This window comes from Neofelis nebulosa, chromosome 3, assembly GCF_028018385.1.
Source record: "Neofelis nebulosa isolate mNeoNeb1 chromosome 3, mNeoNeb1.pri, whole genome shotgun sequence".
In the NCBI taxonomy this organism is placed as follows: domain Eukaryota; kingdom Metazoa; phylum Chordata; class Mammalia; order Carnivora; family Felidae; genus Neofelis; species Neofelis nebulosa.
In genome coordinates, this window is record NC_080784.1 from 28,743,485 (window position 1) to 28,770,438 (window position 26,954).

At 41.2% G+C, this 26,954-nt stretch overlaps 1 protein-coding gene across 1 annotated transcript; it reads left to right on the top strand.

Annotated features, from left to right (window-relative positions):
* The first annotated feature begins 4,823 nt into the window (after nt 1-4,823).
* LEPROTL1 (leptin receptor overlapping transcript like 1) lies at nt 4,824-17,237 on the top strand. The gene is made up of 4 exons (XM_058720170.1): nt 4,824-4,968; nt 12,056-12,131; nt 13,834-14,020; nt 14,969-17,237. Exons 1-4 carry the CDS (start codon nt 4,953-4,955, stop codon nt 15,083-15,085), a joined length of 396 nt encoding a protein of 131 aa, XP_058576153.1. The 5' UTR covers nt 4,824-4,952; the 3' UTR covers nt 15,086-17,237.
* The last annotated feature ends 9,717 nt before the right edge of the window (nt 17,238-26,954 follow it).

The following is a 26,954-nucleotide window of genomic DNA, read 5'->3' on the forward strand; positions in this document are numbered from 1 at the left end:
TTTTTTATTTATTTTTGGGACAGAGAGAGACAGAGCATGAACGGGGGAGGGGCAGAGAGAGAGGGAGACACAGAATCGGAAACAAGCTCCAGGCTCCGAGCCATCAGCCCAGAGCCTGACGCGGGGCTCGAACTCACGGACCGCGAGATCGTGACCTGGCTGAAGTCGGACGCTTAACCGACTGCGCCACCCAGGCGCCCCTACAAGTGTGCATTTCAAAGCTAAAGTAAATTTGGTAGTTATGTTATCAAAATTAAGATGGTATTTATTGTCACAGGAAAAGGTACGATGCATATGGAGAGAATTTAGATATGCCAAAGAAGGAGGCCCAGAACTAAAACTAAGAGAACACTATCATTTGGACTCTGGGCAGAAGATCCTAGAAAGAGTCTGAAAAGTCGCCTCTGGTGAGATATGAGAAAAGCCAGGAGAATAGTTATATGGTAGCTGAGAGAAAGAGAAAGATCACCAGTATTTACTGTTGTTGAATCACAAAGCAACTTTTGGATTTTGCAATGTAGAGGTCATGAATTACCTTGACAGGAGAATTGCTGTTATTTGAGATCACATCATTTGCCACATACAGTCCTAGAGAGTGGTGAACAAAACATTAAAGTTGTACTAACTTACACTCTGGTGGGAGAGACAAACAACAAGTAATGTATAGTTCAGAAAAACAATACGTGCATTCAAGAACAAAACAGAGTAATGCACACACACAAAACCAGACTCTTACATACAGAAAGCAAAGTGATGGTTCCAGAGGGGGGTGGTTGGGGGGAGTGGGTGAAATAAAGGGGATTAAGAGGTTTCCAGTTATAAAATAAAAAAGTCACAGAGATGAAAAGTACAGCATAGGGAATATAGTCAAGAATACTGTAATGATGTTTGGTGGCAGATGGTTATGACACCTATCATGGTGAGCACTGAGGATAGAATTCTTGAATCAATATGTTGTACATCTGAAACTAATATAACATTGTATGTTAATTATAGTTCAATTTTTAAAAAAGAAGAAGAAAACAGGGTATCACGTGAAGTGCTATAATAAATAGGATGTCCAGGAAGGGTTCTGAGAAGCTACCGTTTGAGCTGAGATCTAAAGGATAAGAGGCAGTTTCTTAAACCATCTCTGAGACACAGCAACAGGAATGTGTGGACCTGATTTGGGTCCTGATTCAAACAAACTATAAAATAAATGACAGTGATGAGACAATTGGAAATTTGAACACTGACTAGGTGTATGATGTTAAAGAATTGTTTTTTAGGTTTGATAAATGCACTGTGGTTACCTCATTTTTAATGATCCTTTTAGAAAAATACTAAAATACTAAAGATGAAATTATGTCTGGCATATTCTTCAAAATAATTTGGTGAAAAGTAATATAGGAGGGCAAATATAGGAGGGCAAAGAGGATGGGGAGTATAGACAAAACAGCATTGACCATATGTTCATATTTTAAGGTAGTTGATGGTACAGGGGAATTCATTATACTATTCTGACTACTTTTTATGTATTTAATTTTTCCATAATAACATTTTTTACATTTTTTAGGGTTTTTATTTATCTTTGAGAGAGAGAGACAGAGCATGAGCAGGGGAGGGACAGAATGAGGGAGACAGAATCTGAAGCAGGCTCCAGGCTCCAAGCTGTCAGCATAGGGCCCGACGCAGGGCTCAAACTCACACACTGCCACATCATGACCTGAGCCAAAGTCAGATACTCAATCGACTGAGCCACCCAGACACCCCCATGATAACATTTTTTAAAAACCAAAACTAGGGGTTCCTGGATGGCTCAGTTGGCTAAGTGTCCAACTCTTGATTTTGGCTGAAGTCATGATCTCGTGCTCATGGGGTTGAGCCCTGCGTCGAGCTGTGCACTGACAGTGCAAAATCTCCCTGGGATTGTATCTCTATCTCATCTCTCTCTGACCCTTCCCTGCTTGCACATGCTCTCTCTCTCCAAATAAATAAATAAACATTAACAAAAAAATAATAACTAAATCCTTCCCTGAAATTTCTCTGACTTGATCTGTAAGAGTTAGTAACTGCAAATTTATAAAACTGTGGAGAAGATGAAATCAGATATTTAAAGCACCAGGCATATACCGGCTGCTCAACCGACAGCAGCTCTCTCTTCCTCTCACCCCCATCCCAGTCTTTGTGAGTCAACTTTGGAGGATAAGAAGCCATCTGAGTAACTTTTGAAACCATGTAAGGTAACACAGACTAACTGTTTTATAAAGATATGTAGAGGACATTAAAGGATATAACATTAACTCACGTTTAGGATTCACTTGGCAAACTGATTAGGAAAACCCCTGACATTCCACCTTTTCCAGACAGTTATTTCCAAGCTTTCATTTTCTTAGGAAATCTTCAGGGTGCTTGATAAAATTTCAGAGTCCTGGGCTGTGGCCCACAAATTGGCATTTTTGGGAAGCATCCCAAAGAATTCTGCAGGTAGTCTTTGAAATACAGTGGAAACAGTGCTGTTATGGTCTCAAGTGCCTCCAGACAACATGAGTAGACCAAAAATAGTCCTTAGGGCAGTGAGTCTTTTCTTGCTAGTAACATTGTGGATCTCATGGAAAAATCAACGGAGCATAATCTCATTGGATTCTGTGACCATGGAAGCAAAAGAAGTAGATAGATCCTTCTAACGTGAAGAACAATCCTAGTTGCCTGTTAATGTCATCGAGGATGAATATTTGTACTCCCAAGAGAAAATTAGGGGACTAGTGCTTAACTCAGTTACTGGGGCTTGTGGAAGCCGAGAAAGGCTTCCTCAAATGTGATCTTTCCCCCAGAAGCTAGGAATCTATGGGATAAGAACCTATCACTTCCACCACCACGATTACCACCACCACTGGTCAGCTATCTCTATCATGTTCCCTCAACCATTGTGCTTTCGAGGATGAATACTGCAGAACAAAACAAGAAAGGTGTTGATGGTGACCATTTGGGATGGAATCCTTTACTTCTCCAGGAATTTTACCTACTCCTTTCAAGATGGTTGGGAGGAGGACCCATACACCTGCTTCAGTTTAGAGAAGTGAGCTGGTGGTTCACAGACTGTCTGAACAGCAACATGTCCATAGCATATGTTCAAGCTTGCTACAATCCTTAAATGGAAACTTTCTGGATACAGAAAACACCAGAATTGTTTGCACTAACTTGAATAGAAAAGAATTCTACTGCTCCATAAGATATCTATAGATTTATTGGGGGGCATTAAGCCTCAAGTGACCTCTTTCTTAAAAAATTGTAATTCAACCCTGAAAGTAATGGAGAGAAGCAGGGTAGGGCAATACCTTTAGCTCCCAGGACCTCTCATCTTAAAGCATTTTGGAAAAATCTCTTTAACCATTCACTCAACAAAGTTGTACATGCCACTTTTTCTTACCCCAGTGACTGAAAAGATTGAAAAATTCAAATCTTATGTCAAGCACCTCCACCTGTAACTTTTAAAAACTCTTCAAAAGGGGCACCTGGGTGGCTGTCCGTTAAGCATCTGACTTCGGTTCAGGTCACGATCTCATGGCCCCTGGTTCAAGCCCCCATCGGGCTCTGTGCTGGCAGCTCAGAGCCTGGATCCTGCTTCAGATTCTGTGCCTCTCTCTCTGCCCCTCCCCCGCTCACACTCTGTCTCTCTAAAAAATAAATAAACATTAAAAAAAAAAAACTTTCGAAAGATTCTTATTGCTCAGGAAAGGGGGCGAAATCTAATATAGGATGCTGCTGTCCTACTCTGACACAGAGCAGTCCCCCTGGCCTTCTGTCCTCTCTCCAACAGATCAGGCTCCTGGGGCCCAGTTTGCCTCCCAAGTTCACCATCCAACCACTCCCCCAACCTGCACCCCCAACATATTTTCTCTTCCCCATAACGGTTTTTCCCTTTTGTCTTCTAGTTATGCACCCGTTCATACTTCCCTTGTCCCTCCCTTGGGAAAATCTCTCTTATCTAAATAAAGGCTTTCAAAGGACTATCTACCCTTCTTCCTAGCAATTATCAGTCCCAATTTTACCTTTTGCGGGGGGGGGGGGGGGGCAGGGGGGCTGTGTCTCTCTACAAACTGCAAGCTCCTTCAGGGCAGAAACCGCATCTAGGTTTGCTCACCGCAGGGCCTAGCCCTGTTCCCACACATAGTAAGCGTTCGATACATTTGTAGGATGACTTAAATGTATTTGTACCTCTGCTTTCTCCTTTTTCCTCTAGCCCTGCTACTACTAAAAACAAAAACAGCGATTCTCACAGACTCCCAAGAGATCGGATTTGTATTTAAATTTGTATTTGTTTGTAGTGGGTCCTGCTGCTCCTAATCTCTGGAGGTGGGTCTCAACAGAACCCTAGCTGTGTCGGAAATCGGGGAGCCAAGTGCAGATGTTCTAATTAGCCTTATTTCTCCTACTGCAAAGCAAGGGAGAAGAGAGAAAAGGGTGCGCTTTAAAGATCACATTTAAATGATGATCCTCCAAGGACATCCCCCCATGCCTCCCAAATCACGGCGGCTACTCCCGCTCCTTTATCCTCCAAGAATCTGGGAGGCTGCGGAATCCGCGACGAAGGCTTCGGAGTGGAGCTCGCCCGAGCCTGAGGGGAATATGGGCATGGAACCGAGGCGAGGACTGAACGCCGGCGACCGCGGCGAGCCGCACGGCAGCGAAGCAGGGAAGGTGGCCGCCTGCCCGACCGCCCCCAGCCCGGCGCGCCCCCCGCGCCCCCGCGCGAGCGCGAGTCGCCGGCGGAAGTGCTGCGTCGTGCACTTCCGGGTGTTGTCTGGCTGCCGCCGCCGCCGCCGCCGCCGCCGCCGCCGCCGCCGCCGCCGCCGCCGCCGCCGCCGCCGCCGCCGCCGCCGCCGCCGTGCGTCTCGGATCTCCCGGCCGCCGCTACCGTCGCCGCCGCCGCCGCCGCCTCAGATCCTGGAGCCAGGAGCGACGTCACCGCCATGGCCGGCATCAAAGGTGGGCCTGGGGCACAGGGCGCCGGAGGTCTGGGTGACCGCCCGAGGGGGGGAGGGGGCCCCACGCGGCCCCCGCCTGCCGCCTTCCCGGCCCCGGCGCGCGCCGCGGGGTCCCCGCGCTGGCGGCCGCCCCCCGCCCCTGGACCCCCGCCTCCGCCCTCGCAGCCTCGTAGCAGAGCTGGGCGCGGCGCCCTCCGGGAAAGGCCGGCGGGCGCGGCGGCTTCACCGTCGGCGCCCGCTTTCTGCTGATCTCGGCAGCCTCTGTCCCACCCATCGGCCCCCGTACAAAGAATGAAGTGGTCCGCGGTCTGCGAGAGTCCCGCAGCGCCTCGGGCATCCCACACGTTTTGCAGGAGTTTGCATCCGCGAGAGAGGCGAGCGGAGAGTGGTTTTGAGGGGGATGAGGCCGCTAGAGATGCCAGTTACGTGAAATCAGTGTCATTTGCCGCTTAAAGGCACAAGTGCGATCTTGGGGTGCTGAGCCGAACCGAGTCCCTCCGGAAAGCCTTGGAAGGACTTGGGGACGGTTCTTTCCGGAGCCTTGGCCAGCATATCCACTCTCAGGACCTGTGCTCGAAGCTTCACAGACTCCAAAAACTGATGCGTTTTGATTGTGTTTTGTTTTTCCGATAGTGTTAGACCGTATGAGCGACCCCGAGGTGCTCCTGTTCTCCGCAAGTTGCACGTTGAGGCTTTTATATTTCAAAGTTTCAGTTGGTTTTTTTTTTTTTAATAAAATAGTTTAAAACTTCATGGAAAATTACTGGTTTGTTCGTATATTTCCTTTAGAAATAAGGAAGGTTGCAATCTTTCCAGTTGTTTGGTAATTTTGTCAGTGTGATTAGAAATACCATTGACAACATTTTCAACTTTTTGACCACGAATTACGTTGGTTTCCTGACCTGCGAATTGTAGAAGGGGCAGGCATGCAGGAAATGAAGAACTTTGATAGTGTTTTTTTCTGCATAATTTATTTCCTTCAGGACAACTTTTATTGAACTGCTTTCCCAGAGTCACATTCTTACTCTTTCTGGTGTATTTTTAATGTGTGAGAACATTTCATTTCCGATATAAAACTTGGTAATTTGAGCAACAAAGATAATTTTTCGATCTGTTTTTTGAACTGTAATAGATCTTTTTGAATCCTTGTATGGAAAGGCATTTAGGGTAGAATGCTGTGGTTTTAAGGATGTGGCCAGTTTCCTAGTTCTTCCCCATTTCCTCAGTGTCATAAACGTAGGGAGTCTCTGTTGTAGGAAAATAACTGTAATTTCCTTCTCCGAATCTAGGAAAATATGAATCAGGTGAAAGTGCCACAGATGGAATTGTACTTACACTTTTGGTTTCAATAAGATTTTTTGATTGTTATGATTGTTTATCAGGATATTTTCTTTCTGTTGGGCTATCTTTATATTAAGCAGGAGTGTTGCTATCATTGGAGACCATTACTTATTTCTTAAGCCATATTATTCGGTTATGTGTTAGATTTTTCTAGCAACTCCCAGGTTAGGGAACTGGTCCCTGCTACTCTAATTTCTTTGTAATCACAGAATCAGCACCCTGTCTCGAGAGAGTTTAGATAATTGGACTGTTCCATCATCCCTAGCCTAGAGGCTTTGGGAGTAGAAACTAGACTCATCTAAGTTTTGCCCTCCAAATGTTTCATCACTCATTTACAGTATACATTCTTGCCTTATTGATGTGTCATCTGGGGCATCCATTTATACACGAATGATGAAATTTATGTATAAATCAGCCTAGTTGCTGATTTCATAAGATTGGAGAAACTTCACAAGTTTTGAGAACACTTTTGAGCAATTTAACCCCATTGTTTTTGTTTTTGTTTTTGTTTTTTTTAAATTTTTTTTTTTTTTTCAACGTTTTTAATTTATTTTTGGGACAGAGAGAGACAGAGCATGAACGGGGGAGGGGCAGAGAGAGAGGGAGACACAGAATCGGAAACAGGCTCCAGGCTCCGAGCCATCAGCCCAGAGCCTGACGCGGGGCTCGAACCCACGGACCGCGAGATCGTGACCTGGCTGAAGTCGGACGCTTAACCGACTGCGCCACCCAGGCGCCCCTTTGTTTTTGTTTTATTACATCCAGTATGGCTGGGCAGTGAGATGTCACATGAAGTTTTTTGATACTCGAATCTTAGCTTGTTTTCATTTTCTATTTATTTAAAAGAAATCTTTCATTAACTTTTTAAGAGTGTACTCAAAAAAATTTAGACTTCCTTTTTTGATAAGAACATAAATAATTGTTCTTTGTCATAAAAGAGTTACCCCCCAGAGACCATCAAGTAGTAAAGCTACTTGCCTTTTGGCCAAGATTACCATAAACCAGTATGCTTTTTGAGGTTTTTCTGCCTGATTTAAATTTTTTTTCAGTCTCCTTTCTCTTGTCAGAGGGCAGATCTTGCTTATGTGCAGTTCTGCCTCCTCTTTGTCATTTGTCTCAATATGGGAAAGAAGATCTTCAAACTTAGAAAATTTTATGTCACAGGTTACATGTAACAGTGATCATTTCTGGGTGGGGAAAGTTACTCTTCACTTAATTTTGTTCTGGCTATATGAATTGCTATTGAAAAAATACTATAAATGAACATATATGACTCTTAAAATTCTTTTTTTATTCTGCTGAAATTCACACACAACAGTGGAATCACAAAAATGAATAAATCAATGTCGGCTGAATAGGAGCCTAAGGGTCTATTTATAAAGAATGGTAGATTTAGTGTATGGGCTTTGTGACATCTGCTTTGTCTCTTTAGTGACCCTTGTTTCCTCCAGGATTCTAAATTATATTCTGGATAAATAAGTTGTTACTATATAGTATTTCTAGTGGTGAATTTAGCTGTTTGGCAACTACATTGAAAAAGTGGAGATGGTTCCCTGAAACTCATGTGACGCTGTATGTTAATTATACTGGAATTAAAATTTATTCAAAAATGGAGATGGTTTTTACTTTTTAGCATGCCTTATAACAAATATCTTTAGTGTTCTCAGAATTATTTGCATTTTAGATCTAATCCCGTTCTCATAGAAGAAAGAACTGACATTCAGATATTATGATGTAGGCAGTAAATGGCTAGTAGGGTCTAGGGACCCATTGTCTTCTGACTTTCAGTTATGTGCTGTTTTTACTCTGGTGTGATCTTCCCCTCCTCTTCCCTTTTGTCCTTTTCTCTCTTTTTCTCCCCTTGGTTTCCTTTTATGCATTCTACAAATATTTATTATTCAGTGTTGAGAGCTGGGGTGTGAGCATCAACAACAGAAAAACTCTTTCCCTGCTGTGGTGGTGCTAACAGCTTGCAAGGAAAGACAGATACAAATTGATATAAAATTATAGCTGTGATAACTGAGCAAAGGGGATGTGTACAGGGCAAGAGAGCCTCTGCACATGCATGGCTCTCTGCCTGGAACGCTCCCCCCAGAAATCCTCATGATTCAGTTCCTCAGTTCATACAAATCTCTGCTCAGATGTCACCTCATCAGCGATGCCTTTCCAGGCCACTGTGTCTCAAAAAGCGCTCCACCTTCTTACTCTACCTGGTTTCTTTCATAGCACTTGACATTCATTTGCTTACTTTTGGTTTTTTACCATTTTGTTCTCCTGTTAGAATGTAAGCTTCATGGAGCAAGAGCTTTGATGTTTTTTTTTTTTTTCATTGCTTTATCTCTAGTATCAAGAACAGTGTGTGACACAGGTGCTCAGTAGATATTTGTTGAATGAATGAATGAATGAATGAATGAATATGGTAAGGGGAATTGGTCAAGTCAGGAGGTTTGGAATAACTTCATCGAGAAAGAAACGATTGAGCTGAGATCTTAAGGACATAGACGAGTTCACTTGGAGGAAAGAGGAAGGGAATGGAACCAGAATACAAGCTTCATGAGTGTGGAAGGGCCTTGTCTGGTTTATTTACATAAATAATCTCCAGCACCTGTTATATAGTTGGTTTGCAGTAAATATTTCTTGAATGAAATGAATGAATGAAAACGTATCTGAAGTAGAAGGACAATAGGTACAAGGGCCCTGTGGGGGAAGGAGCCTGCTGATTGCCAGGAGAGGAAAGGCCAGTGTCATTGACGTGCAGAGTACAAGGGCTAATAGCCTGGTGTGAGTGTGTCAGGAGAGTAAGCAGGGCCAGATTTTGAGGACCTATTTTGAATTGAACAAAACAAATGACAAACTCAATATTTTCCTCACAGTTTACATTTCTCTCCATTGTAAATTTGAGGTTCCTCATTTGCTATAAAATAAAAGTGCAGGTTTTTTTCTTTTCTTTTTTCTGTAATTGAAAATATAATGGTATTATGGACTAAGTAAATGTGTTCAGGTTTTACATGACCTGCATCGGTGACCTAAGGGAAAACCAAATCTGCCGACCTACCACGTAAGTGGATGTCCTTGATTATGACCATTTTATTTATTTATTTTTTAATGTTTATTTATTTATTTTGAGAAAGAGGAAGGGAGAGAGAGTCTCAAGCAGGCTCTCTGCACTGTCAGCACAGAACTGACATGGGGCTCAGTCTCACAAAACATGAGCTGAAATCAAGAGCCAGACGCTTAACTGACTGAGCCACCCAGGCACCCCAATTATTACCATTTTAATTCAGAGAAAGCTGTCAGTAGTACTGAGCATCATTTAACCCCTTTACTGTTAATTTTGGTTTATATATGTTAGTTTTGTCCTGGTAAGTTTTAGTCCTTTTACAGCTCTTTTGGATTTTAATGTTTCTGTTAAGGTTAATAGACTGCATTAAAAACAAAAAACGCCTAAGTTATTCTTTTAGCCAGTGCAGTTGCAGAAATATAGGTTATATAGAACTCAAAATAAATTGATCATTCATATCTTTGCTTAATTCTAAGCCACTAATAAACTGCCTATTCAAGAAAGTTGTTTCTACTCACTAATATATAGTAAAAAAAAGTTATAAAACACAACGCTTTGTGTGTGTGTGTGTGTGTGTGTTTAATTTTAGAAACTGTGTTTCACCTATAGAATGTGTCTGTAGCTTGTGATATCTTAAAAAGTGATACCAAAGAAGGCTTGTACCCATTATCCTGCACATTTTCTAACATGTAGGAAATTACGGGAGGAAACCTAGCTATAGTTTTGTAAACTATGTAACATTTTAAATTTTTTAGGGTTTTTATTTACCTTTGAGTGAGAGAGACAGAACATGAGCAGGGGAGGGACAGAATGAGGGAGACAGAATCTGAAGCAGGCTCCAGGCTCCGAGCTGTCAGCACAGGGCCCGACGCAGGGCTCAGACTCACACACTGCCACATCATGACCTGAGCCAAAGTCAGATACTCAATCGACTGAGCCACCCAGACACCCCCATGATAACATTTTTTAAAAACCAAAACTAGGGGTTCCTGGATGGCTCAGTTGGCTAAGTGTCCAACTCTTGATTTTGGCTGAAGTCATGATCTCGTGCTCATGGGGTTGAGCCCTGCGTCGAGCTGTGCACTGACAGTGCAAAATCTGCCTGGGATTGTATCTCTCTCTCTATCTCTCTCTGCCCCTTCCCTGCTTGCACGTGCTCTCTCTCTCTCCAAATAAATAAATAAACATTAACAAAAAAATAATAATAACTAAATACTCCCCTGAAATTTCTCTGACTTGATCTGTAAGAGTTAGTAATTGCAAATTTATAAAACTGTGGAGAAGATGAAATCAGATATTTAAAGCACCAGACATATACCGGCTGCTCAACCGACAGCAGCTCTCTCTTCCTCTCACCCCCATCCCAGTCTTTGTGAGTCAACTTTGGAGGATAAGAAGCCATCTGAGTAACTTTTGAAACCATGTAAGGTAACACAGATTAACTGTTTTATAAAGATATGTAGAGGACATTAAAGGATATAACATTAACTCACGTTTAGGATTCACTTGGCAAACTGATTAGGAAAACCCCTGACATTCCACCTTTTCCAGACAGTTATTTTCAAGCTTTCATTTTCTTAGGAAATCTTCAGGGTGCTTGATAAAATTTCAGAGTCCTGGGCTGTGGCCCACAAATTGGCATTTTTAGGAAGCATCCCAAAGAATTCTGCAGATAGTCTTTGAAATACAGTGGAAACAGTGTTATGGTCTCAAGTGCCTCCAGACACATGGGTAGACCAAAATTAGTTGACTAAAATTATTAACTACCAGTATCCTTGGATACTTTTACTAGTTTTGAGCACAGTGAGGGTGCATGTGCAAGAAGCAGGAGCTGATCATGAGAGACTTTCCCATTTGATAAGGTTTCTAAAGTCTAGTAAAGCTGAGAAAGCAGAGTTTCTCCACATCCTGTTTTTCAAACTGTAATGATCTGTGGAGTAAATATAACACTAATGACTGGAAGAGCATTGATCTAGGAGGCTAGGATATTCATTAGAATTGGAGACAGTGGGGCACCTGGGTGGCTCAGGCTGTTAAGCGTTCAACTTCGGCTCAGGTCATGATCTCATGGTTCGCGGGTTTGAGACCCCGCGTCCGGCTCTCTGCTGACAGCTCAGAGCCTGGAGCCTGCTTCAGATTTTGTCTCCCTATCTCTCTGCTCCTTCCCTGCTTACGCTTTGTCTCTCTTTCTCTCAAAAATAAATTTAAAAGAAGAAAAGAAGAAATGGAGACAGTAATGAGGGAATGTGGTGGTGTGCCCACAATAGGTCAGGGCCTTGAAAATCAGTGTTGCTTTATGTTGCTTTGAAGATGACCCCAAAAAACTTATTTTGAAACTATGGATAACTTACACTTTTGAAAATAACTCACTTTTTTTTTTAGTGTTTATTTCGAGAGAGTGTGCATGCACACAGGAGTATGAGTGGGGGAGGGGCAGAGGGAGAGAATCCAGCCCAAGTGGAGCTCGATCTCATAAACCATGAGATCATGATCCGAAGATGCTTAACCAACTGAGCCACCCAGTCACCCTTGAAGATAAATCACTTTTAATGCATTCGTTTTTTGTGTTTTGCTTTTTGCTTCTGGGATCACAGGTAATGTTCAGATTGCTAATATTAATATTAATAAAAATAATATTAATTTAATGTAATTAATATGTGTATTTGATTCTTTATTTACTTTGCAGCTTTGATTAGTTTATCCTTTGGAGGAGCAATTGGGCTGATGTTTTTGATGCTTGGATGTGCCCTTCCAATATACAAGTATGTAAAATTTTTGTCTTTTTTAGTGTTTTAGGGTAAATTTTTTCTACTTTTAAAGCTTTAAATTTTTTTTTAAATGAAAGCTTCTACTGTAGAAGTAATCCTAAGAAATGTTCATTTACCAAGGACATATCTTTTTAAAAGTGCAAAAATCACTTTTTGGTTATTGCACTTCTGCTCAGTTTTGAGCATCTCTTAATAAAATTAAAGACAAGAAAATTTAAAATATCTTTTCAGCAAAAAAATACCAGAAGCAGGGTCGAGAGACAGTTGACTAAGAAAATAAAGTCATGTAAGCAATTATTTTCCATAGGATAGAAAGAACTTTTAAAAATTAATAGGATAGATTAGTAAGAAAAATAAAACTAAATAGAAAAATCAACAATAAATATGAAAAAAGAACTGCAAGTTACTAATAAGCGCATGAAAATATACTCAGCCTCTCTCAAAATTAAATGAAATCCTTTGGTGAAGGTAAGAGCTGGGGCAAACAGGCACTGTCGTGTATGAGAAGGGAGAGGTATAGCTTCATGTAGTCTGTCATCTTGGAAGCCAGTTTCCTTGTAGCTCTTAAAGTCTATATATTCCTTGAACTAGCCCTTCCACTTAGAATTTCTCATACAGGTCTCCTGGCAGATGTTTACAAAGGTATGTGTAGTGAGGGGAGAGTATGGATGTTCATGACAATCTTGTCTGTAATAACAAAAAAACCTGGAAGTATCCTAAAGGCCTGTCAAAAGAGAAATGGTTAAATTATAATATGTCCATCAATGGAAATAGTAGGCAATCTTAAAAACAATGAGGAGGAGCCAAGAGCTGTGAGTGCTGATATATAAAGATGTTCAAGATACATTGTTAAATGAAAAAGTGCAATGATTCATATTGTTAAAATTTATCCGTGTGGAAGTATGGAAGGATCCACAAGAAGGTTGTTAGGAGAGCAAGAGAGAGAAAGTAGGGAGACATGGGCAGCTTGGAGTTTTCACTTTTTGTGCTTTTTTTTTTTTAATTGACTTTTTATGTTGAAATGATTATGTATTATCAAGAAGTTGCAAAAAAATAGTACAGAGAGGTCCCCTGTATCCTTCACACAGGCTTCCCCCGGTGGCTGTCGTACATAACTGTAGTTGTATTATCCAAACCAAGAAATTACACTGGCACAGTACAATAGCTAGAGTGTTGATTCAAAGCCATCTATTTTCTATATTCTAACTTAAAGTCTTCAATATTACTTTCAGTTCATTTTCTACATTTTTATTTCAGTATTTTGGGAGTTCATAGTGACCTAACGAGAGTTTAGGGATGTTCCAGCTTTACCCTGAGAAGGCTGTCATTCATCAGGAAGTCAAGGGCATGAATCTTGAATTTTAAAAATTACTGTTACTATTTATATTTTCCATATGCCTCTTTATTTATAGCCTAAAATAAGAAAAATAATTTTGGTCCTTGATTCCAACTGCTATAATTTATAAAGCATTTTTTAACATAAGGAATATTTAATCATTGTGTCATAATTCACTTTAGGAATACTATGATTCTAATTATTACTATTTTCAGTGTTCAGGTTATTGTTTATTTTTAAACTATGTCTTGTTTTGAACCTTGCAATATTTCTTTGGTCTTTATTTTTTAAAAGCGTATATTATGTGTAGGAAAATGACATAGATAGCAAAAACTACATTAACTTATTTTTTTTTTCTAGCCAATACTGGCCTCTCTTTGTTCTGTTTTTTTACATCCTTTCACCTATTCCATACTGCATAGCAAGAAGATTAGTGGATGATACAGATGCTATGAGTAATGCTTGTAAGGAACTTGCCATATTTCTTACAACAGGCATTGTTGTCTCAGCTTTTGGGCTCCCTATTGTATTTGCCAGAGCACATCTGGTAAGTGTATATATTTTTCTATGAACGATTTTACATCAGACTAGGTTAAAATTGTCTCAGGAAAAAGGATAGAGATAATCTTACTTTTGTTGTTAACTGATAAAAATGATATTGGAGAGGGCCGCCTGGGTGTCTCGGTAGGGTAAGCGTCCCAACTCTTGATCTCAGCTCAGGTGTTGATCTCAGGGTCATGAGTCAGGCCCCACATTAGGTGCCACGCTGGGTGTGAACCCTACTTTTAAAAAAAGAAGAAGAATGATACTGAAGAGCATGGCTGGGGTCTTCGGCAACAGTTGGCTTACCAGTTCTTCACTCTCAGAAGTGGGCACATCCTCTCACCCAGTGCTTAACAACCACAGGCCGCCCTCTGTAACTGTTTAAAGGCCTGAGGAGATAGTGTGTTCTTTGCATGGGAAAGTGTGAAAGAGGAGAAGGGCCTGAGCTCTGTATACCTGTATACTCACCAGTCAGATTCACTCCCCCATCTCTGGGGACTTAGAGATGCCAGGGACTGACCACCCTTCCACATGGAGGGGGCGATTACTCCCCCTACTCCTTTAAAAGAATGTACATGGGTGTGTTTTCGTTTCCGGTACTTTAAATTTAATCTGCTCTCTAGGTAAGATTTTAGATTCACTGAAGAAGAGTTGGAGCAATTTCTTCATGAGCATTAAGTTGTAGAAGTCTCTGCTGCCTCCTCAGAATCCAAAAGTCTAACTTTTGAATAATGATTATTTTCATGACTTCCTGTCTTTTTAAAGGAAGCAAATTAAAAACAGCAATATAGAAGGACCATTAAGTGTTGAATAGAGCGAAAGTTACTATCACAGATCTTGCTTGTCTTTATATCATGATTGGCATAGAACTAGAATCTAGATTTGCTTTTCATTTTCTTTCTGTTTTTCCTACATCTGTTAACTTAAGTGTTTATCTGTCTTATTTCTCTAGATTGAGTGGGGAGCTTGTGCACTTGTTCTCACAGGAAACACAGTCATATTTGCAACTATCCTGGGCTTTTTCTTGGTCTTTGGAAGCAATGATGACTTCAGCTGGCAGCAGTGGTGAAGGAACTACTGAACTATTGTCAAATGGACTTCTTGTCATTTGTCGGCCATCCGCGCGCACAGGAGATGGGGCAGGGATGCTGAGTGGCACAGCAAGCCTCTTGGGGGTGTTCTCAGTGCTCCCCTCTCACTTTTATTGTAAGCATACTATTTTCACAGAGACTTGCTGAAGGATTAAAAGGATTTTCTCTTTTGGAAAAGCTTGACTGATTTCACACTTATCTCTAGTATGCTTTCTGTGGTGTCCTGCTGAATTTGAGTATTTATGTGTCCCTGTTTAGTTATTTCTTTTTTTAATCAACATGCAATGTTAAGCATTTTTAAAATGTAATAACCATTTGCATTGGTTAGGAATTAGATTTCTGCTGGCTATTACTGGGCTAAAGGACATCTTTTGTCTTAAAATTATTTAACCTCCATTGCAAAAAGTTAAAAAAAAAAGTTTTCAATCAGTCAGGATGACATCACTCCTAATTTTATGCAGACCATTGGCATACCTTATAGACTGTACACTCAGTACACATATAGCTGCATTTATACCTCAGAGGGGCCAAGTATTAATGCCCATGCCCTCCGTAAAGGTTGCTGGTTTTGCCAGTAAGCAGGTGTTTTGTGGATTGAAAATCATTTTACGGAATTGCTACAAAGGAGTGCTTTTCTTCTCAGTCGTTAGAGGAATTTATTGTTAAAGGTAAGCGTGTAAAACCAGATTTTTGAGATGGTTTTTATTTATGTCTATTATAGATTGAGTTGCGTTATGGGAAGAAACGATGTTGAAATTCCATTTTTTTAATCCTCTTTCTATTTATAAGTGAAATGTTTGATCTTCTATCAGCCTTTTCATATTTTACTGTGGGTGAAGTGGAACATACTACTGATAAGGAAAAGTTGTAGTGTGCATCATTTAGACCGGGAAACCTTTCCCTGCTTCCTCCTTTTAACTTATTTTATACATTGTATATATTAGGTAAATTAACTTTCCAAATATAGTTTGATAACACTTTAAATTAGAGGTGTTGATCTCACCTGGAAAGTACTTGCTATGCTCTACATGCTGAGTGCCCTGCCCCGCAAGGCCTTGACATGATTAACAAGTGACTTGTTAGTCTTGCACATAAGTCATGCATTAACAATTTAAGATTTAGACCATGGTAATTGTAGTTCTTACTCTCTAAGGTTATATCATATGTAATTTAAAAATATTTAAGACAAGTTTCCTGTATACCTCTCAACTTTTTTGGTTTTTATTTCATCAGGATAGATCTGCTGTTTCCTTTTAAATGGCACTTATTGTGTGAATTAATGCAAGGTAGCCAAATCCAGCTGTATAGCAGCTTCAGACACAGAAGACCTGACCAAAAAGTTCCCAGTAACCAGGCATGATCAAATCGTTGTGGTCATTTACATCTCAACAATTATCAGTACCTTTTGCAAGAGCTAGTAACGAAGATGTTCAAGTTGGTCCGACAGTATTTTGTTGGGATATTTGTGTCATTTTTCACTATACTTACATAAAAATCGTTTTGCCTTCAGACAAAACTGAGTGATCATGACAGCTTTTATATAAAATTTATTTCTGAAGAAAATGGGAACCCATTTTGGGTTTGTTCAGCTTTTTACTAAAGATGCCTAAAGTCCACGTGTTTTATTGCCAGGCCCAGGTGGTGACTCTAGCTGTGAGATGGGAAGCAGAATGAGGTACCTGCGTGTGGCTGTCCCGCTTCTACAGCAGGCTGAAGACGGCTTGCAGTGTGACAGTGATGTAGCCCTAAAGGGGATGGTACAGGCGTGCATGAATTAGCTGGCCATATCGTTGGGAACTCAGTGCGTGGGATCTACTTGATTCTTTTTTTTGCAGGAAGTACATTCTCTGGCCCTTCCCGTTTTCTGTTCTAGAATATCAGTGCAGTGCACTGCGACTATTCTATTCACTTGGCCATAGACTCTCTAGCAGCTGCATATTTCTGTGTCCTTGTTGCGTTGGCAGCATTGTGTCTCTCGTCTTGCACACGAGCTTGACATAGTGCTGTCTGATTTCTAGGCTAGTTCTTTGAGCTGTGAATTTTCCATAGAACATGCACTGATACCGCATTGCCATTCTTCTACGGAAAGAAAACTTTTGATGATGAAACAATAAAGATTTTAAATATCTATGTTACTTTGTGGGTGTTTTTGAAATGCAAATATGCTGCACACTTCAGCTCTTGAAGTGTGTGACTCATTTTAATAATGCAGTATATTAGTCATGAATGTTAGGCTTGCAGAAGTTTCACTTCCAAAACAGAATTGAAACTGTAGTAGTAAATATTGCAAGGAAGCCCTGTGATTTTGAGCTATAGATTGGTAGAAGTAGGTTGGGGAAGTAGAATTTTTAACTACCCCTTTACAAAAAAGCCATAGAGGATTCTGTTGACCTGAAAAGACTGTTGATAATCAAAAGTCAAGGTTGTACCTGTTCTCAGATTTTCAGAACCTTTTTTATGACCGTATGTTTTATTGTGTATTTATTACCATTCATTATTGGAGCATTTGGCTTTTTGCAAACCTTTCAAATAGTTAAGGGCAAGAATCTGTGTGGCACAGTGTGATTGGAGAAAAGTACTGTTCTCTTTTATCAAACGTGAATCTTGTCCCAAGTTGTCCTAATTATCTAATCTCATTATATGTTTTAAAAAGTTTAAACCATAGTTTCTTAGTGTTTGCTTTAACATGATTGGGGGGGGGGAGGTGTTGTCAAGATAATCCATATTTCTAGAGGAGACTCTGGAACATTTACATTGAATGTGACGAGATTGAGAAGTTTCAGGTCACTTTAAATTTTTTTTTTTTTTCAACGTTCTTTATTTATTTTTGGGACAGAGAGAGACAGAGCATGAACGGGGGAGGGGCAGAGAGAGAGGGAGACACAGAATCGGAAACAGGCTCCAGGCTCCGAGCCATCAGCCCAGAGCCTGATGCGGGGCTCGAACTCACGGACCGCAAGATCGTGACCTGGCTGAAGTCGGACGCTTAACCGACTGCGCCACCCAGGCGCCCCAGTTTCAGGTCACTTTAAATCAGCATGTCAAATTTAACAAGCAGGCATGCAACATTACCGTTAAGTGATGTGTACGTTTTACAGCTCAGGATGCTTTATAATTTATAAAATAGGTGGGAAATTCAAAATCCTGTTTCTTCCATTAAGCCTGTGTTATCCTTTCTCTTCGTGAAGATTAAGGAGCTCTTATTTTAATGCCTCCCAATTTTCTGGCACTCCCAGGGAAGAGAATACATCCCGTAAAATAAATATTCCAGATAACTGAAGCTTATCTCAAAAAGAACTGACAGTTGTTTTATTTATTTTGGTGAAAGTATTAAATGGGTCATACACTCTTGTACTTCCTTCGAATATATTAAGACATTTTGCGTTTTCCTTGGTAATTTAGGGTTGTCATAAATTATTTCCCCTTCTTTAAATGGCCCCAGACCCGTATTTTTCTAGAACCGTGTTTTTTGCTGGCTTTTCTTACAACTGAGTCTGTACCTAGCACTCCTTAACTTACTTTGTTTCTAGTTTTCTAAATCTGTAGTACATTAGGAAGAGTGGAAAGTTGTCAGGGAAGAGAAATGAGGTAACCAGGTGGACTGAACTAATAATGTAACGTTTCTGCACACGGTACCTCAGTGGACCTAGCGAGGTGCTCCCACCTCTTACACAAAGGAAAGGCTGTGTGACGAGTTTTCTTCCTGTTGAAAGGGCTTTTTAAAAAACTGTAGCTGGTAAACTGTACACCAGACACGGGGGTTGTGACAGAGAACACGGAGGTGTGACTTGCTGTGCCGCACGAGAAGCCTTCCAGTTCCACTTTCCGAACTTGAGGAGTTCCTTGTACTTGAGTAAGCCCCTAACTGATTTCTGAGAGCTTATATCTCTCTTCACCATTTGTTTTCAGTTGCAGAAAGTCTAGATCTAAAGAAAATTTTACAGTTCACTTTTACTGGACGCTCTGTACTGTATATTTTACTTCCAGTCGCTTGAAGATTATTTGAATCCATCCTTGGGTTTAGGACCATGCCCTGCAGTCACAACAACTCAGATATTATTAAGCTTGTAAATTCCCATCAGAGGGAATAAAACCATCAAACTCCCAAGGTGTTTCCACAAGTCACAAGAAATTAAAACCATGTGACCATGAAACGTTCCTTTTTTGATTCTAGTTGTTTCCTTGTTTGTATTCCTTGCGGTACTGACGGAAAAATCAGGAATTTTTGTTTTAGAAGCCAGTAGAATGGCTAATACTGTGAAAGAGGAAGTGTTGCAGTTCACAGCCATAGAAACCATCAAATAGAATAATATAGAAGGAAACAGTATTTTCATATCTCTCTGTAAGAGCATTACTGTTTAACAATTTAGTCATCTTGATTTATAGTGTGGCATTTAATGTCACATGTATCTTTTTCTCTTTTGGCTGATCAATGTATTCTGTAATATGTAAATACAGTTATGACCTAGAAGTCAGTGAACTTGTATAGATTTGCAAACCTCCAAAATAGATATTTTCCTGAAAGCTGGATACACTTACATAGAACATTTGAGGATTGTCTCAAAGTGTTCACAGTTGGAAAACTCCCTAGATCTAAATGAAGATGGATGGATTTTAATTCACTTTTGTCATGGTCTAAATCATCAACTTCCAAAATATAGGTGAGAATCAGCTCCAATACCTAGTTAATGAGTATAGCAGTGAAGAAAAGGGTAGTAGTCTCCCAGGGATTAAAACAAAAACAGTTTTGAGCCATACTCCATGCTAGAAGTGACGTTTGTCATTTACAAGCATAAATGGCGTAGTGATTCTGCTCATAATCCGGTGCTTTAAAAAGTGTTTTAAAAAAGATATTACTACAGAGGCACCTGGCTGGCTTAGTTGGTAGATAACTGTGACTCTTGATCCCAAGGTTGTAAATTTGAGCCCATGTTGGGCATAGAGCCTACTTAAAAAATATATCCTATAGACAGAGGGGGACACACACACACACACACATACACACACACACACGTGTGTGTGTATGTGTGTGTGTGTTTCACAAAAACACCTTCCAGACACTTTAGAGTGTCCAGCTGATTAGGTAGAAATGGTCTATACTCCACCTTGGCTATGTCACTGAGACACTTATGCTGAAACTCTGTTAGGTTCAAGTTTTTTATCTAGAAAAGGTCTTTTTTTCCAATGGCAGTTTTATACTGCAATGACAGCATTTAGGTAATATTGGGGGATAGGAAAAAAAATAGGAATACAGTCCCTCTTTGAACTAGTAATCTAGTTAGACACTCAAGAAGGTTTCAAAGGAAGCTGATTCCTATCCGATTCCTATACATGCCAAAAGGGAAGTATGGGGGTTCACAGGAAGAAAAGATTTGGGAAGCAAAAGGGAGGTAGAGGGTAATTTCCTGCTCTGCTTTGGCCCATCTTCTGCTGGCAGGCAGGGTATTGGCAAGATGAGCATTTCTCTGGAGCAGCATTGTAGTGTTGGCTCTTAAGCTTCCTGGGATTCAGGGGCAGCAGAAATCATGGCGGGCGCTTCTTGATTCTGACACCCTCACTCTGGATCCCAGATACAATGGAGATGTAAGAGGGGTGGAGATTTAATTTTAAAGTAATAACCAAGATTTGCTGATGAACTGTGTGGGAAAAAGAGAGGAGTCAAGGGTGACTAACAAGTTTTTGATAGTTCTGTCAGGGGATTGGGGGGGGGAGTCGTCCTACTCCCAGGGGAAGTAGGGAGAGTCGAAAACAGCAAAGTCTGGACCGTATGTCCAAACTACTAGTTCGTCATATCCGTTTGTTACCTCGAAGTGACAGCACTTGCCTTGTTTCAAACCTTTACCAGACAAAACAGTACTATTGACGCTTAAACCTTTGCAAACTCCTGAGGGTCGACATTGTGGCACGCGTCGTGGCATAGCGGTTACACCGGGGGCTCTGGGGTACACCCAGCCCGTACTGCTAACTTGCTCTTCGACTAGATGTGCAACCGTAAGTGAGTTATTTAATCTGTGTCTCAATCCCACAGCTGCAAAATGAGGATAATAATAGTAGCTACCTCAAAGAGTGGCTGTGATGTTGAAATGTGATGTGCAGAGGGCTCACAGCTGATGTTAGGTACTGTTACTGTTTCTTACCAGTTCTCTGTACCGCTAAGCAGTTCCCTCTTACGTAGACAGACAAAAAAACATTTTAATAATCCAATCTTAATAGAATATATTGCCAACAGGAGTCCCCCCGTCAGCCTCATAATATCTCTTGGAAATTCTCTACCTACCTGGTTTCCAGGCATTCACTGCAGTAGTTCGAGGTAATCATGAAGACCTGTTGACTGTCTAATGAACACTGCAGGGTGCCCTGACATGTGCCTCCGGTGGGTTAAGTGTCCGTGATCCTCCTTACCCCCACCCCTGCACCAAACCTGGAAAATGACACACTTTTTTTAAAGAACAGGAAGCTACATTGCCAAACTTGAAACAAGAAGGGAAGAGTTTAGGTGGATCTGAAACTAAGAAATCCCTGAGAGAATGAAAACGCGATCAAATTGAAGAAGAAACCGCAGCCTGAAACGCAGGCGGCAAGCATATGGGAAGACACCGCATAAAATACGGGAGCCATGCCAAGGAGGCCTTCATCGCAAGTGGAGGCGTCCAGAGGCAGGAGGGGGCTCCGGCAACTTCCTGAGGGATCCCCGAGGGCGCTGCGGTGGGAGCAGCCAAGCCAGCAGATCGTTAAGCATCTCTGCATACACTCCCGTCCCCGTCTCACACCTTCCCATCTGGGGAGGAGGACGTGTTTCCTGAAGTAGCGGAAATGGAAACACCCGAGTCCAGGATACCAGTCACCAAGGAACCCTACTCAGTTGCCCATCTTTTTTTATCCCTTACTCGCTGGAAACATGCCTCTCCCTTTAGTCAGGCTGCACGAGCAGGAGTAGCTGATGGTTTAGCCCAGGGGTTCTCAGTAGCAAAGATGAGTTCCTAGGCAGGGAAAAACCAAACAGTTCAGGAGTACGGACTGGAAGAAAGCAAACTGACGGTTTACCAGCGAGGAAACAGGCAACAAAAAGAAGCTCCAGGGTTCCAGCTTTGAGAATTGAAACCATCCAAAAGACCATACCAAGTGGTGTACAAAATCAGGCTAATGAAATTACGTTACAGAACATTTTACATTTTTTGCACCCAAGTCCAATTAGATTACCCAAGACCACTATTTTGCTTTTCCTCAGAGGCTCTACCTCATATCACACCAGATTTGATTCAGAGACACATAGTATAACTTACTATAGATGAACCTCTTATTATAGATGAACCTTTCCCCACAGCATATTCTCTCTGTGACATCCTGTCCTATGACAATGAACCTGAAACCTGCTGTCTGCTTGGATGGGAAGGAAGGCAAAAGCTATAGCTGGTATCACACATCTTACATGATGATTTGGATTCCCACCTGAAATATTGCATAGCCCACTATAGGCATTTATTAATTCCACAGACATTTTTGGAATCAGACACCAGGACTACAAAATAAAAATAGAAGGTGGGATGAGAACAAACAAAAGATTCTTGGAGGTCCGTACTACATTGTATCTACCGAGTAGCTGTGTGACTTCCCTACAAAGGGAAGGGAGGATAGGAATGCTTCACAAAAAAAAATGATGTTGGGGCACCTGGCTGGCTCAGTCAGTAGAGCGTGTGACTCTTGATCTTGGGAGTTGTGCATTTGAGCCCCAGGTTGAGTATAGAGATTACTTAAAAAAAAAAAAAAAAGGAAAAGAAAGAAAATGGTGATCGATCTTGGTCTAGGACAGTAATGAACCATTCCAGCCCCCAACCTGTGCGACAGTTAATGTTCTTATTTTCATGTTTGTCTTCCAAAGTATTTCTGGGAATCCCGGGAATGCTTACATGTTACGTGTAACATGCTTGTACCTCAGCCAAACTCTGGCACTGGACTGACTTCCACTTCTCTGCAGCCACCTTTTACCACTTTCTGACTACTTTTCCTCTTCGCCCTATAGCCTGCACCCAACCATGGATAAGACCCTCTTTCTTGATCCTGCAAAGCACGTCTAAAATCAGGGTAGGGGCGCCTGGGTAGCTCAGTCCGTTAAGCATCCTACTTCGGCTCAGGTCATGATCTTGCAGTTTGTGAGTTTAAGCCCCAAGTCGCGCTCTGTACTAACAGCTCGGAGCCTGGAGCCTGCTTCAGATTCTGTGTCTCCCTCTCTCTCTCTCTGCCTCTCTCTCTCTCTCTCTCTCTGTCTCTCAAAAATAAACATTTTAAAAAAACCTTAAAGATAAAAATAAAATCAGGTTATAACTTTAAACAAATCATTTACCAAAGACCTGAGGAAAAGAGAGAAATTACTACACAACCCTCACCGCCCTCCAAAAAAACAAAAACAAAACTGAATGCTGTATTCACTGTCTTCTACAATCTTGGCCATGCGCTTGCCTCAAGTCTCTAGCTCTGACTGTGCCAGGTTGCAGGTAGCACTTTACCTCCTCTGGACAGTAGGGATTCTTGAAGCCCTTGAGGGGACTTATGAGGTCCCCTCACATGAGTCCAGGCCCCCTGCTCCAAAACAGCATCATCTACAGTAAATGCAACCCTGCCCACAGAAGACAGGGTTCTTCTTAAGTAAGCACATTATCCTTTCAACCACTTTAATCTAGAATGAAGGTATCATTTTAGCCTCCATCGAATCACAGAACGTCAGATAAACCCAATTTGAGAGACATTCTATGAAACAACTGGTACTCCTCAAAAATCATGAAAGACAAGAGTCCTCAAGGTCATGAAAGACAAGGAAAAACTGAGGAACTGTCACAGATGGAAAGAGACTATGGAGACACAACAATTAAACGTAAAGGGGATCCTGCATGAGATCTGGAGCAGAACAATGACAGGGGGGAGAATCGGTGAAATCTGAATAAGGTCATAGTTTAGTAGTTAAAAACATTGTACTGATATTAATTCCTTGGCTTTGTAATTGTGCTATGGTTATGTTATTTGTTAACGTTAGGGAAAGCTGGGTAAAAGGTATATATGAATTCTCTATACTAGTTTTTGCAATGTTCTGTAAGTCAGACTATTTCAAAATAAGTTTTTTAAACTACTGTTACCACCCATCGGATCAGAAAAATTTTAAGTCTTGACAGTCTCCAGAACTGGAAAGGACAGGGAGCAAATTAAACCCTCAAATACTGCTAGTGTAAGTGTCCACTGGTACAACCATTTTGTAGAATATATAGGAATATTTGACAACCCCTAGCAAAGATGGAGATACGTAAACATAACCAAACGACTCTGTGAACATATCGTAGGGAAACCCTCATACATGCACTCAAGGAAACATGTTTACACACGTATGAATGCCCATCACTAATTATTTTAATGACAAATACTGGGGGGGGGGGGGAGGGAAGGAGACTGGGTAAATAAATAATTGTGGTACATTCACACAAGGGGACACCATACAGCAGCAAAAAAGAAGGGACTAGGACATCCAGCATGGATGAACTTGACAAGGATTTGTGAATGAAAATTCAGGTTACAAAAGAATACTAGACAATAACACCCACTGTTGTAAAGTTTTAAAACATGCCCCAAATACAACATACTGTTTTGGAATAAATAAACTGTGACATTAAAATACAAAATCTTGGGGCGCCTGGGTGGCTCAGTTTGTTGAGCATCCAACTTCAGCTCAGATCATGATCTCCAGGTTCGTGAGTTCAAGCCTCGCATCGGGCTCTGTGCTGACAGCTCAGAGCCTGAAGCCTGCTTTGGATTCTGTGTCTCCCTCTCTCTCTGCCCCTCTCCTGCTCTCTTGCTCTCTCAAAAATAAATAAACATTAAGAAAAAAAGTCTTAAAAAAAAAAATCTCTCCTGAAGTGATAAAGTGGAGAGAAGTAATCAAGGAAGGATACAAAAAGGACTTCAACAGTATTCTCAATGTTTCACTTTTTAAAATTTTCATGGTACATACACAGACACTTTGTTATACTTTACACTTTTTTTTATTATTTTTTTTTAACGTTTATTTATTTTTGAGAAGAGAAAGACAGAGCATGAACAGGGGAGGAGCAGAGAGAGAGGGAGACACAGAATCTGAAACAGGCTCCAGGCTCTGAGCTGTCAGCACAGAGCCCGATGCAGGGCTAGAACTCACAGACCGCGAGATCGTGACCTGAGCCGAAGTCGGCGCTTAACCAACTGAGCCATCCAGATGCCCCTATTTTTATTTTTTTCAATGTTTATTTTTGAGAGAGACAGAGTGTGAGTGGGGGAGGGGCAGAGAGAGAGGGAGACAGAATCCGAAGCAGACTCCAGGCTCTGAGCTGTCAGCACAGAACCTGACTCAGGGTTCAGACTCATGAACCACGAGATAATGACATGAGCCTAAGTCAGATGTTTAACCAACTGATATTTATTTTAAAGACAGGAAAATGGGAACACCTGGGTGACTCAGTTGGTGAATGATCCGACTCTTGATTTCAGCGCAGGTCATGATTTTTGGTAGGAGTATAAATTGGTACAAACATTCTCAAATGCAGAGCACCTGGCTGGCTCAGTTGGTAGAGCATGTGACACTTGATCTCAGAGTCATGAGTTCAAGCCTGATGTCGGGTGTGGAGTTTACATTAAAAAAAAAAAGAGAGAGAGGGGGGCGCCTGGGTGCTCAGTCATTTAAGCTTCTGACTTCAGCTTAGGTCATAATCTTGAAGTTTGTGAGGTAAGTTTAGGCCCTGCATCGGGCTCTGTCCTGACATACAGAGTGGATCCTGCTTGGGATTCTCGCTCTTTCTCTGCCCCTCCCCTGCTCATACTCTCTACCCCTCCCCTGCTCATACTCTCTGTCCCCCTCTAAATAAATAAATGAATAAATAAATAAATAAATAAAAACTTTAAAAAAATATTAAGGGGCGCCTGGGTGGCTCAGTTGGTTAAGCGTCCAACTTCGGCTCAGGTCATGATCTCACCGTTCATGAATTTGAGCCCCATGTCAGGCTCTTTGCTGACAGCTCACAGCCTGAAGCCTGCTTCAGATTCTGTTTCTCCTCTCTCTCTCCCTCTCTCTCTCTACCTGCTCGTGTTCTCTCTCTCTCTCTCAAAAATAAATAAACATTAAAAATTTTTAAAAAGAACATTAAAAGAAAAAACTAAAAAACATACTCAAATGTAATTTGGTGATAAATATTAAAAGCCTCCAAGTATGCATACTATTTAACCTATTAAGTCCTTGAATAGTAATCCTAGGGAATTAATCAGAGATAGAAGATAGTCATCACCTTATTATTTATAGCAGTAAAAAGTTTAAAAATGTTAAAGTCGCATAGCAGAAGATTGATTAAGTCATGAATGTATTAGGCAGTTATTAAAAATCACCTTGTAAAAAATGCAGACATAAGAACATTTTACAACATATTGTTAATGATTAGCAGGCTAGAAAATGAGTATGATCCTAATTTTCTGAGAATATGTAAGTACATGTATATAAATACATATGTATGTATATGTAGAGAAAGTTGGGAGGTTTTTGTGTTAGTTTGCTCAGGCCGCCATAACAAAGTACCAGAGATTGGGTGGCTTGAACAACAGAAACTTCTAGATGCCTGTCTGGCTCAGCAGAGCATACAACTCTTTTTTTTTTTTTTTTTAATATTTATTTATTTGGGGAAGAGCACAAGCAGGAGAGAGGCAGAGAGAGCGGGGCCGAGGATCTGAAGTGGGCTGTGCACTGACAGGCTGACATTAGTGAGCCCGATGTGGGGCTCGAACTCATGGACCACAAGATCACGACCTGAGCCGAAGTTGGATGCTCAGCCGACTGTTCCACCC

Coding starts and splice junctions, on each gene's coding strand:
- LEPROTL1 (XM_058720170.1), top strand. Junction 12,132..13,833: donor TGTGCCCTTCCAATATACAA/GTATGTAAAATT, acceptor TTTTTTTTCTAG/CCAATACTGGCCTCTCTTTG. Junction 14,021..14,968: donor TATTTGCCAGAGCACATCTG/GTAAGTGTATAT, acceptor TTATTTCTCTAG/ATTGAGTGGGGAGCTTGTGC.